Genomic DNA, 13,210 nt, shown 5'->3' with positions numbered 1-13,210 from the left:
GCCAAATCTGCACAAGTGCCGACAGTACCGCTGGGTTTAGCCGAAGGCAACGCTGGACTTTTTCTTCCTCTCTTCAGCTTGTGCACGAGTTTTCGCTCGCCGAGCAGTATACAAGAGGGAGGTCACATGACTTTTTAAACGTTCGCAAATGCACTTTCTCAAACCTGCCAAGGTCATTTGAGGTCAAGCCATATATAGAAACTTGCTTCTACTTCCATGTATGAAATAACTTCACGTGGTAAGTGCCATGGTAGTAAAGCTACTAACTTAGCAGTTACTACAGAGGTAGTGAACGTTGTGACAAACGTTAACTAGCTGAAAGTTTGTAAGTACCACTACTTTATTTTGAGTGCACCGCGGTTTTTCTTCTTTTCGCGAAAGCAAGTCTTGGTGGCGGCGAGATTCCCCTCTTGTGAGAAAAGGTTGACGGAATCGCGTCGCGGTTCTGTCGTGCAGACTTCACCGCCAAGCATAGCGAGTGCATTACAGACGGGCTTCGCACGTAGTCGCTGTCTCGGAAATACTTCGAGCTCAGCGCACTTGCTCTTGCAGGTTTGAACTTTGAAGTTTGTTCTCGTAACTGCAGTGACCCACTTTGCAGCCATCTTCTGATCTTGATGGAATTTGTGAGATGCGTCTCCAACGCGCCCGTAGGTGTTATTGCAGCCAAATGCCTCTCAGAACTTCTGCAGGGGCTTCGTCTCCGACCCGCCGCATAAGCCGTACAAACACGATTGGAGTACATTGTACCGCAAGAATCTCCAAGCGGAAGGACCCAACGGTGCGGCGAACCCCACTGCTGACTTTTCTGGGCAGCAGAGACGCATACCAATGCAGTGATCCTGCGCGTCCCTTTCGATGACGTCACTCCTCTGCGTTTCTCTCTGCCGTACTCCTTACCAACGTTCCGCGTGCGCTGGGGGCGTTCCTATGGCAACAGTTTTCCCGCTTATAGCGCCGTTGTTTAAACAAATATCGCGAGGGAAACCCTCGCAGGCATGTTATAGGAGACCGCAGATTCCGAATGTTCAATATCTTCGAGAACTGAAAACCGCTTCAGTGTCCCTTTGAAGCCATTCCGCAGGAGTCATCGGCAGACGTCGTTCGTTCCGGAATCATGGCTGGTAGTTCGTTTCAAGGACAGCGCGCCATCTAGTTATAGGCAACATTCACCTCAAAGTGCCGCTAAAATGACCATCGTTTTTGTTTCTTGACATGAACGAACTAAATCGGAGGAAAACTTGGAATATATCTGATGATAAAATTTTTGGCCGTGGCGTCCATAAGAGCTTGTAAACAAGATGTCGGACGCGTCCTCTATTGTGTTGCGACGAACAGCGGATTTTCTCCTCGCTCAGCCGCTACTATTTCGACCCGCACGCTCGCGTTATCGCAGCCTGGCAGATTCCTCTCCCCAAATACCTAAATACCTCTTTCTCTGTGGCTATCAGCTCAATAGTCTGGACACGCTCGGTGACTGATAAGAAAGAAATGAGCGAAAGGGGCTGCTGCGTTAAGTGCCGCCGCGCTCGCTGACAGTCGAACGCCCAACGACAAACTGTGATACGTTCTGTTGTGCGAGAAACGTTAAGCACATACAAGCTATTCAGATGAACCGCAGTGATACCTTAAATAGCATTAATTAAACTCATGCAGCATGTCTTCAATACTGAAGACCGCTGTCTACCTCTTCCATGCATGGATAAATTCAATGGCCAGCAAACAAAGTACAGAAATGTAGCGTTATTACAGTTGCTGAGGTGATAAGACATCTGGTTTCTCTACACAACGATTCTGAAATGTGCAGTGTGTCCCTAAAAGTAGCCAATTAAAATTACTGTGCCAAAGCCGTTAGTGCCGTCATTCACTACGAAACGCGTGGTGAATTTTAGTTAAGGCGTTGAACCTGAAAAGACATAGTACCATTTTTTTTTAATTTATACTATCAAAAAGTGTATACTTTTTTTTTCCAGTTTTTACGCCTAAAAAACCACAAGATGGTAACGAGGAACGTCGTTGGGTAACGGAAATAATTTTGGCCACCTGGTGTTCTTTAAAGCGCGCCTAAAATGATGTAAACGAGCATTTCCGCATTCACCGCCACGGAAATGTAGTTGCCGAGGCCGGAAGTAAACTCACGAGTCACGACGTCTACTTTATGGACGAATTAAGGGAAAGTTTTTCGGGGTTCTTTTTTCGTTTTGTTTCGTCTGCCTTAGCATTTTCATTTGGTTTCATTTGGTACGTCCACCGTCGCCAAATTCGACGTTGAAAACTTCAAAACATTTGTGGCTGCTTCAAGTGATACATCATACACTCTTCTCAGTAACGTCTATTCGCGAATGTTAATACTAATAGCTGGGGTCCTACGTGTCAAAACTACGATATGATTATGAGGCACGCCGTAGTTGAGGGCTCTGGAAATCTCGACTATCTGGTGTTCTTTCACGTGCACTGACATCGCATGGTGCACGGGCCTCTAGCACGTTACCTCCCTCGAAATGCGGCCGCCGCGGCCAGGATGGAAACCGCCACCTATTCTGGTCACCAGCCGAGTACCATAACCACTGCACCAGCGAGGCTGACTAGTCGCGAAAGTAAGTGTCTGGAAGTACAGCAGTTTGGCGTCATTTCAAGCAAGGTCGAAGTTAAAATAACGAATCAGTCGAGCTGGAAGCACTCACACACATTGTACGGCGTCCGGTGCTTCACGGATGTGGCATGTGAGTGTTGCTGCAAGACCCATCGCAGGGGTATATCTTCGTTTGGACCGGGAAAACGAGCGAGCTTCTTCCAGGTAGCCCTCCTCGCGACGTGAACAGCGCAGAGAACAGCAACGACTAGAGAGGCGAGCGCGATGAAGGCGACGAAAACAAGCCAGAGAAGTACCTGCACTGCAAGGGCAAACATTGTGCGCGCCGTCTCAATCGACAGCCGCCGACAAGCCGCCAAAGCCGACCTTCGGGCGCTTCGGGTTCTCTCGCCTCCGGGGCATGTTGCATAACCTCGCGCGCATGCGCGTGCCGGCCGCGGGCGCGCATGCGTGTGTGACTGGTCCTCGCGCGGCTTTTGAAATCCCAGAACGGCAGAATTTCAGCGCCGTCTTCTAAAATCTTTCCTAAATTTATCCATTAACATTTTTTTCTGGTTATTGCTTAACAGGCGTGTTGACAGGAAGTTCAACGGTGATGACGGTGTTGAGGCTTAATCCGTACGCGAAAAAGAAAAAAAATAATGATAAATTCTGCGGTTTCACGCACTAAAACTGAATTATGATTATGAGGCACGTAATCTGGGACACCTGCATGGGGTTCCTTAAAGTGGCCCCTAAATTTAAGTACACGGGTGTTTTTGCAATTCGTCTCCATGGAAAGGCTGCCGTAGCTGGGCATTGAAGTAAGCATTATTTCGTACGTACCTCCCGTCCTTAGGTTTGTCGGTGAGAGCGTTGGCAGTTGCCAGTGTAAAGTCAGACAACGCCACCCACAATACTCTAGGCCCCCTCAAGCTTGCATTACGTCACGTCGCTGATATGGTCTCCGCACTTCGCTTCACTGCACAGAAAAACGGAACGAGCGAACTTTTGGCCCCTTATATGGGTTTTTGACGATGGTGGTCATGATAACACGCTTGTTACCTTTAAAGGGGTCATGAACCACTTTTCCAAGTAATGATCTAGTGGCCTCAGTATCGGAGTGCACTGCCTCCCGAATCGATTGCCGCAAAAATTTCTCGAATCCGTCAAGAATCAGCGGAGTTACGGGGGTTTGGCGCACGCTCCCAGCGCTTTCTCTCTTTTCTCGTGCCGGCGAGCGCACTGGAAGCTAGACAGGGAGGGATGGCATGGGGGAAAGAAGTTACGCCAGCGCGCGTCATGAAACGCGATCGCTCTCCCGCTGTGATTCGCTTGCGCGAGTGCGGCTACCGTGTACTGAGTGCGGCGCCGGCAAGTGGCGGCACCCCGCGGCAAGAAGCGCATCTGATCCGAACGCCGCTCTCGATTTACGTCGGCTATCGGCCAATAAGCATGCTATGTCCCTTGCGACGTACAGCGGACAGACGCCCCGCCCACCGACGAGAGTGAGAACCGGCCTCTGTTTGAAAAGAGGGTGCCTGGGGAAACGGCAACTTCGCGCTCCGCTTGTGGCCATTACGCGGCGCGCACGACTGTAATATTTGGCAGAGCAGTTCATAGCCGTGTCAGCTTTCCGCAGGATGTGTTTTTTCAATCAGCCCAAGGGGTGCTTCATGACCCCTTTAAAACTTATTTGTTGCGTTCCTGTAGCTTCCTGTGTAAAAAACAACCACATTACTTCAAAATGCATGAACGTTTAAAAAAACAGTCTGGCTGGAGGCAAGCCTAACCCTTCACATAGGTGTCTGGTAGTGGCCCTCGCACCAAGGTCCTTCCTTGCTCGCACGTCGGCGTTCGTGTGCCGTGGTGTATTCCTTGGGTTAACTTTGTGAATTGCGCGCTGCCGAAGCTGATCTCAGAGGCCACGTAGAAAGAAGCGCGTGGTTGAGATCTGCTCCGACAGGTGCCACAACGATCCCAACTGCCCTAAGGTCCCTATATTTTTAAAGGTAGCGACAACTACACGCGCGCCCTCTCGAGGGGTCCAAGGAGCAGCGATAGCAGACGACGCGCCGCTCGCTCCCCTGCATATTGCGGGCGCCTGAAACCGAACTCGGGGCTCGCATGAACCGTTAAATTATTAACATTTGTAGTCTAAGATGCTCATCAATTATCAAACTACAGGTGCAATCACTTTAACGAGCACGGTGCACGTTAAACGTTGAAATAAAACGCGTGCTTTTCCTAAGCAGGATCCGAGCGGGTTCCCACAGGAGCTGTCACGCAATACATTTATTTTTTTTTTCTTTGCATATTTTAATATTCAGTGTAACTTGCAGTACAGGTGGTATTTGGGTGAGCTAAAAGTGCTTGTTTTCTAGTTCGAATAAAATAGGTGGTGAGCGTACTGCTACTTTCAGAAACTTCATCGGGCACCTAGCGCTGTTGTAGTGCGTAGCGCGAAATACGCGCTGTTATTGGTTTGACTGTGTTTGTCAGCGTTCGGAAGTGTTCCCACGGTTACACGGTATGTTTAACTAAGCTTATTTTGTTGCACTGCATTTGAGGAATATCAGCAACTTGAGTACCTTTCAAGATCTAGGAAATATAGCATGCCTACTAGTGTCTCGTCCATTTTAATGTTTAACCTTTTTTAATGACGTGCATTTATCCAAAGCTATCCCCCTTTTACTGCCCCCGCCGCCTCCATGGCCCGCAGATATAAAGGTATGTTGCAGTGTTACGCAATGCAATTTCAAATAAATTTGGGGTATGTGTACACCTACAGGCCCTAAAACCGGACTCAAAGAAGAAAAGCTGAGCTAGGTGGCTTTTTGTAGAGATGCAATATAATAAAACAGCTTTTTTAAATTCAAAAACTGGGTTTTATTGCATGAATTCATAACAAAGCTTTTCTTTGGAAGTTTTGTTGTGAGCACATCCCCCCTAATTCACTTGCAGGGTGGCTTCCGTTCCTTCTGCCTTGGCAAATTAGCAAAGATGCTCAGTGCGGCATTATGGTTTCAGTTTTTTCCTCCCAGTGTCTTGCAGTATTATTTACTCGTACTTGTCAAACGCATTGCGGTCCTATAGGCTTCCCAAGCAACGCTTAGCGGCGCTGCTGCTCTTGACAGGCAGCGCCATCTCTGGCAGAAAAAGAGAAACTGGGGTGTAAGCAGCGCGCGTTTTCCCTTCTCTCCACCGCGTTGCCGCTCGCTTCTGTGCACGTGCAGAGCTCTCGCGGTGCACTTGCGGCGCCTCACAATGTACCGCTTGCAATGCGGCTTCAAAAGGATCTTCAAGCTTGACTGGCACTTCCGAAAAGCAAACTTGATAAAATGAGAAAGGTCGTCAATCACGTTAACGGCGAAGAGCAGACACGGCGCCCGACTCAAAGCGAAATGCATTTCCCAAGTCGCGATTACACCGTGTAGGACGTACACATCGAGGTAAGTCTCATTCTGTCATGTTAAAGATGAATAATGGTCCACATGCACTCCGAAATGAAGCCGTACACGCTATGGATGTTCTGCGGCGTGGACTACGAATATATGATATGGCATGCTTACAGTAGCAGCCGTGTACTTCCGTGAACAAACGTTTGCGGCGTGCGAAAGAAAGATTATACGGCCATGGCACTGCTTCCTGAGAAGGTTAGAGTCAAGTCCTCCGTGCCGCTGGAGAAGCACCCGCCGATTAAGACGCGAGGCAGCTAGCTGAGCTTTAACCACTGTGAAGCAAGATGAACTGCTCGCCTCGTTTTTTTCGGCTCTCGCGTCATGCTTCCAGTCTCTTTTTATGATATCCACTTGACAGGCGTATAAAACCTGCTGCGTGAACGCGGCTAGAAAATCGCACAAAGTCAGTAGGTGGTTACTTCAAGGTTGCAATTGCAAAGCATGTATTATGTGCCACTTATATTTAGCGGCTTAAATATATATCACCCTAATAAAGTGACAAAAACGAAGCAAACCTGCAGAACGATGTCAAAGCTTGCTGAAAATGCACAGACTTCCGTTCCGGCGTGATAAAGCAGCCTTCCCGACGCGTGAAATGTAGGCGCCGAACTTCTGACAATGTGCCGAGTTCAGTTGAATTCAACCAACCGCGTAACGCTAACGGTATAACGCGAGTGTGAACGTTCAACAACGACGGGTAGGTCTCACGAACACGGGGAATCAAAACACAAAGTTGCTTCACATACAGCCGTAACTGGACTTTAACAATGCGAGAAGACAGCGAGTAATTATTACTGTAGTCGCTGCGTGCATGCGCCGCGTTACTTACCGATTCAGGTAGTCGGAACGAACGAAAGCGATGAACTCAGACAGCCAAAATAGAAGGCGAGACAGCGCTTTCAGCTATCCACGCTTGCCGCCTTTATTTCTCGTGCGACACGCCTGGGAACCGATACAGTTTAACACGTGAATCGTGTGCCTTGGTGTTGTCTGCACTGTTGTGGCTGGCTACTAAAACGCAATACTTCGGACCACGCTTGTGCTTCCGCGGGGTCGCTTCTGCCATCGCGGAAATGCGCAGCTTCGCACAGCAAGCCTCTCAGTTCAACGTACCCAGCTGACGGCCCCCCAGTTACCCGCACCGAGAGACGAACGCGTGCGCATGTGCGCTACCGCTACCGTGAAAGGGGCTGAGTCGGCCGCGCATGAGGTTCAGAGCTTTCCGACAGAGGCGCAGCGCGGCTGGCGCGGCGCTGTCGTCGCGCCGCAAACTTGAGCTTGGGTTCCCTATAGATCTAGGGAAAACGTCACGCGGAATGCTTCAACGAAGAAGCCTTGATCGATCTCGCACACAGTAGTGCGGCAAAACACGGCAAGGTGTGGCAAAAAACTAATCCCAGATGGTCATTTCCCTGTGAGCTTGTAGTGTTGAAGCCACCCCGGTGAGAAAAACAAAGGCAGCTCTGTTGGGTTCCCAGCTATTTAATGTTAGAGATACGGGGTGTGACTCTGCATTGACTACTACGCACAAATCTAGGGCATAAAGAATGGCGAAGCAAAAATAGCGTTGCTGAGATAATGTTCATGTATATGCACAAACAAAAGCACGCCGGCGAGGCGACAGGCTGCTTGAAGTTATAACCATTACAAAAACACTTCGCATAGCCGCGTGTTTTCTGCGGGCACAAATTTCTTGCGACTCATTTCGTTGGACCATACCTTCCTTCAGCATATCTTTTTGTCACCGCGAGGAACGAAAAAAAAAAAAGCTTCTTTCCGTCCTCCGCGAGGTGAGGCAACCGAAGGCACAGGGACCCGGCATACTACCACGTCCCGCTCCAAACATTAAATTAAAACGCAGAATTCCTGCGTCCACTCAACCTCAGGTACATAAACGCTTCTAGTTTCCAACAGTGTGACAGAGGCGCGTGAAGTACTCTCTACTGGTTAAATCGCCCAACTCCACGCTTGAAAACACAGCGATCCGTACCTATCGCCGGCACAGCGCTGGCGCCGCTGGACCCTTTGGGTGGGGCGCGAAGGCGAAAAAGTCACGTGTCTCCAACCAGCCTATCGCAGGGCGCGGCGGCTGGATCAAGACCTTTCGCTACTTTTGAAAGATAGAGAGACTTTAAACTGCCCAGAAGAAAAGCATCTGTTCTTTCAATGAACACGTTCAATCAATTTGCATTAATTATCCTGACAAATAATTAACCCTTATCCTAAGTAAACTTACGCTCCGATCTCACATGCATCCAGTGTGACTCTTCACCTGAACCAGAACCCGTGGATTTCGCGCCAGTTTTATTCTTTAGAACAGCTTTTCTGAATATTCGGAAAAACTAAAGTGCTCGGCCGGAAGTCCTTGGAAGAGGAAGAAGAGTGCCACTCTCTGCTCCTGCCACTAAAAAATTGAGGAGCCATTGCACTCTGGTAAGGTGGATGACAAACGAAGCTGTTTAGCACAAGACACAGAAGTTAGACAGAATTTTTCAACGAGCGTACGAATTAATTTGTTGTCTGGATCGGCATTGGGCGCATCGGCACGACGTGTTCTTCTTTCTATAGCCTTCGCCAGCACACGTTTTGCATCAAATTTTCGCAAAGCCGAAATTTTCCTGATGTGTACGACTCTCCATGCCAGCTTTACATCTAGTCTTGCCGAGGGCTTTTATACCACCACCACGAAATTCGACGAGGCCTTCATAGAAAGTGTTCTCTTTTTACGTTTGTTTGGCACTGCGAGTACAAAGCATTTACATGGTTCAGATATATTGGCTCTATGCAATCATGTATAGCCCAGTGCTCAAGGCACCCGCCATCGGACCGGGGCCCTGCTTCAAATTCAGCCCGGCGAGAAAACCAATGTTGGTTTACTCGTATTTCTGGGACGTTTGCTGCATGCAGTTCAGATATATTCACTTTCTGGAAACGGGGATGTGTAGCCGTGTGGTTAAGACGCTCCCCTTGAAAGCGTGGGGGCCCAAATTCATATTTACCCTCCCCAGTAAATTAATTTTGAGTTAATCATTCATTTCTGGGAGTTCTTCTTCCTATGGTTCAGATATATTAATATTCTGGAAGCATGGGTGTATAGATCAGTGGTTAAAGACACTCGCCTTCGGATGGTTGGGGCACGGGCTCAAATCCAACCCTGCCAGTAAAGTTTATTTTGTTTTAACTATTTACTCAGATTTCCTGTCTCCGGACACGAAGAAATCCCACCAACGAGTCATATACCGCACCGCTGTAAAATGCAGCTTCATTAATTGGACTTTATATTATTCCGATAGCAATTATATGGACACTCTCAGCGGGTTTTTGCCGCCGTCTTCGCCGTCACGTTCTGCATATGTATATGTATGTATACATTGTAGTGAAGAGTGTATATATTCTATATAAAAGCCACAAAGAAAAGTATGTCCGAAGAAAAACTTTCAGAGGCGCGCAACCGGGCATTCGAACCTCCGACCCCTCACTCCGCAGTGCGCCGCGTTATACAATTCTGCCACGCGACATACATCTTCTAGCGTACTAACGGCGAGCTATTTATATACACCACTTACCCCTGGCGGTACGCAGAGCTCGGAGGTGCTTCAGCGTGTTCACTATCACCCGCAAAATGACCCGCTCCTGTTTCGCCGGAGTTTGGATGCGCGCGCGCCTCCTACTTGTACTTCGACCTGCAGGGTGTGGTCCTCCGTGCTCGCGCGCTATCTCGTTAGGCGGGAGGTTTGTGCGTCTTGTGCTTTCACCGCAAAGTTTACGGCGAAGCTATAGGCCGCACGAAGGTCACTTCGCTCACTTCACTGCAGCGGCCGCGTTTGCGAAAGCAGTGAGCTGCTACCTATAGAAGAGCCTAAGTAAGGGCTAGTTGGTTGTTCCAACGCTCCTAGCTTTTCTTTCCGTTTGAAAACTGCCTTTGAGACGCGCACTAAAAAGTGACAGCTTTCTGTGCGCACTCACGATGTGGAACGCCAGACAAACAATGCGTCGAACGCCACCGCGTGGTGGGAACGCAGATTCGAGACTACACGCGCCTAACGTTAAAACAACGCCTCCGAGGCGCTGGCTCCGACGTACTGTGAGAATATGTTACACGAAGCAGGCGGCATAGAATACACGCAAGTAATGATATTCTTGTCATGACATGTCATTCATGTTCGACATACACTCATGTCGTGCTATGCAAATTGTACTAAAATAAAGCCAACCCCACGGCCACGAGAGCACAGACACGCAGGCGGCTAAATCATCGTTTACGTAACCTGGGTGTGACGATTTTCATATTGTGACCTGTCATTTATGTTTGTCATACGCTAATATCATGCTGTGCAAGTTTCGATATATATATAGTCCACGAAACGGCTACGACAGATGGTGGTAATGAGCTGGCTTGTCGGGCTAATAATGCGTCAAACGCCGCCGCGCGGAAGGAGACGCAGAGTCGTCACTTCACACGCCGCAGTTTCGAAAAAAAATCTAAGAGCGTTGGGCTGCACATAGTAGACACTTGCAGCGAGCTGCTCAAACACAATGAAGTAACAACTGTGACAGTTGTTAGTTCGCGCTCGCCCTCTGTATATCTGTGCGTTCTTTTCGAGCATCCTTCTTTGTGTTTGAGCAGCGCGCTGCAAGTGTCGAGCTGAGACCGTTAGTTCGCGCTCTTCCTGTGTGTGTTCTTTTCGTGCGTCCTTTCTGCTTGAGTGGCGCGCTGCAAGTTACTAGTTGCTTGCCGTTCTTCGTGTGACAATCCAATTTGTTGCTATAACATTCATTTCTTCGCCCTTGGGGCGAAACTGACTTTTATATTGAAGGGGAAGCACTGAATGGCTGATTGAGCCAAAAAAACCGGCAACTACCCGAGGGAAAGGGCGCGTGAATTCTGATTGGTTGGTACACCACATCACGTGCTCGCCTCAGCAGAGCAGGGCGAGGAAGAGAAAAGGAGATTCTTGTGATAGGGAAAGAGAAAATTGCATAATGAAAGAAAACACTTGCTGCCGGTCTGGCGCACCAAGTGTTGCATGAGGGGAGAGCCCGCCACTGCTACGCCAGGTCACCTTCGCTCTCGGTATGGCACTGAGCAGTGCTTCCGCGAGGGCTCCAGAAGATGGTGTCATTCTTTCCATTTCTAAGAACCACCTCTTTCTGTCGCTTTCGGAAGCCAGTGTTATCTGCGCGTTCCTTGTCCGCGCAAGCTCTCGCTTGCGTTCTAACTTCGCTATGATAATCGGCATAAAGAAACATGTTGTACAAAACAGCGCACCCCAGTTTCGATATTGTGCTCCAAAATACGGCATATTCCACGCACTGTGGGAATCGATGTAATGCGAATAAGTCAGCGAGGAGCTACAAACACTGCAGTTTATCTTCGAGGCAAATCAAGGCATTCATGCCATGACATTCCGTTCACCAGCGCATGTCTGTCATGCATGGATGCATGGATGTACTGTCTGGTATATACGATGGTAACGAAGCGTATATTCTGGTATATACCATGCATGACTTATCGTTTCTGTTCTTTATACACTCATGCCATGCCACACCGATTTTCCCATCAAATTAATGAAACGGCCGCAAGCGCACCAAGACCGTGTCTTGTAAATCCTGACGTACATTTACATCATGGTTTTCATGTTACCATCTGTAATGTATGTTCGTCATACAGTCACGTCGCGTCATACCAGTTTGGTATATATCAAGCTAGCGAAACGGCCGCGAGCCCACCATGAGCGTGGCATGTAAATAATGCCGCATATGACATGTATGTAATTATTTTAGTGTTACCACCTGTAATTTACGTTCGTCATACGGAAATGTCACCCCATACCAGTTTTGGTACATATCACGCTAGCGAAACGGCCGCAAGCACACCTCAAGCGTGGCCTGTAACTCATGCCGCACATAACATGCATGTCAAGATAATCGTGTTACCACCTGTCATTTATGTTCGTCATACAGAAATGTCACACCATACCAATTTTGGCATATATCAAACTAACTAAACGGCCGCGAGTGCACCAAGGCCATGTCATGTAAATCATGCTTTGCGTGACATGCATTTCATGATTTACATGTCACGACCTGTCATTTATGTTCGGGTTGCCCTCATGTTACATCATACCGATTTTGGTATATATCCGATTAACGAAACGGCTACGAGAGCACAAAGTCGTAGGCGGCTAGATAGTTACGCTCAGAGTGGCAGAAGTTCGCCCACACGCTCAAAAGCGCCTTCTGCATAGCAGGTCTGTGCGTTCTGCTACCTGGGCCAAAATTTGGATCGACATCATGCTACCTGGACCGCAATATACGCGTCATCGCTTTCATCTCCACGCTATCACGCCATGCATAGGCGTATCTACCGGAGGGGGGGGGGGGGCAAGGGGGGGCGCTAGCCCCTCCACTGAGAAATGTTGGGGGGAGGGGGCGGAGCCCCCCCCACTTTCGACAGTGGTTGTTGTCGGCTGCAGACTGGGAAACTAACAAGTCAGGCAAAGTTTTACTTGAACGCAGCAATAACGTTTTTTGTAATAAAATTTATCCTACAATTCTGCTGTGACGACTGTCCTCCGGGTGCCATGACCACGCACTGTAGGCTACCTGCGGTGCGGGCAGCCTATTCCACGTTTGTGCGTCTTGCGCTCGAGCATTGCAGAGGAGGCTATCGCTCAGCAGGGGCTCTATAACAATACATCGATCTGTCATGATTTTATTTTGTCCTGCCTGGCCTGAAATTTGAGTAATCCGCGACAAAAATATGGGCGGGAACCAGTAAACATTTTATAGCCCCATCAAACGCTCTCCTTTTTCAGGAAATTCAGTTTCTTTTAACATGAATAGCATCGCCACTGCTCCATATTCAAGCTGCTGTGAGTCGATGAGTGTGCAGAAGTGTCAAGTATTTTAGTTGTGTCTAGCCAGGTCAGCTAATATAGATTCCCACTTTAGTCTCCGATTAGCCTGCTTCACTTGGCTTATTATATGGTAGCCTGTAGCGATCGCGGCGGCTTTTAAAGGGACCCTGAAACGGTTTTGACGATTTTGTACGAACACATTGAGACGGTAGAGCAAGTCCTAAGGATAATTTACAGACCGATTTAAGCTCTGTGCGTAAACTGTGTAATTTATTACAAGGCTTTAAAGATGCGAATCGCCACCGATCACAGCGGCT

General features: G+C 48.6%; 2 protein-coding genes across 2 annotated transcripts in view; both read right to left on the bottom strand.

The window, feature by feature from the left end:
* LOC119378669 (uncharacterized) overlaps positions 1-13,210 on the bottom strand; it is a 141,072-nt gene that overhangs the window by 17,322 nt on the left and 110,540 nt on the right. The window contains exon 12 of the mRNA XM_049411975.1: positions 2,685-2,984. Coding sequence (XP_049267932.1) covers positions 2,685-2,984 — 300 coding nt within the window. The remainder of the gene's footprint in view (positions 1-2,684; positions 2,985-13,210) is intronic.
* The window catches only part of LOC119395151 (cytochrome P450 4c3-like), a 387,183-nt gene that overhangs the window by 344,096 nt on the left and 29,877 nt on the right, over positions 1-13,210 (bottom strand). The window lies entirely within an intron of this gene.

Source organism: Rhipicephalus sanguineus, chromosome 1 (assembly GCF_013339695.2).
Source record: "Rhipicephalus sanguineus isolate Rsan-2018 chromosome 1, BIME_Rsan_1.4, whole genome shotgun sequence".
NCBI classification, from domain to species: Eukaryota; Metazoa; Arthropoda; class Arachnida; order Ixodida; family Ixodidae; genus Rhipicephalus; species Rhipicephalus sanguineus.
Note: the sequence above shows the minus strand (reverse complement) of the source record. Positions and strands in the feature narration are given on the sequence as shown.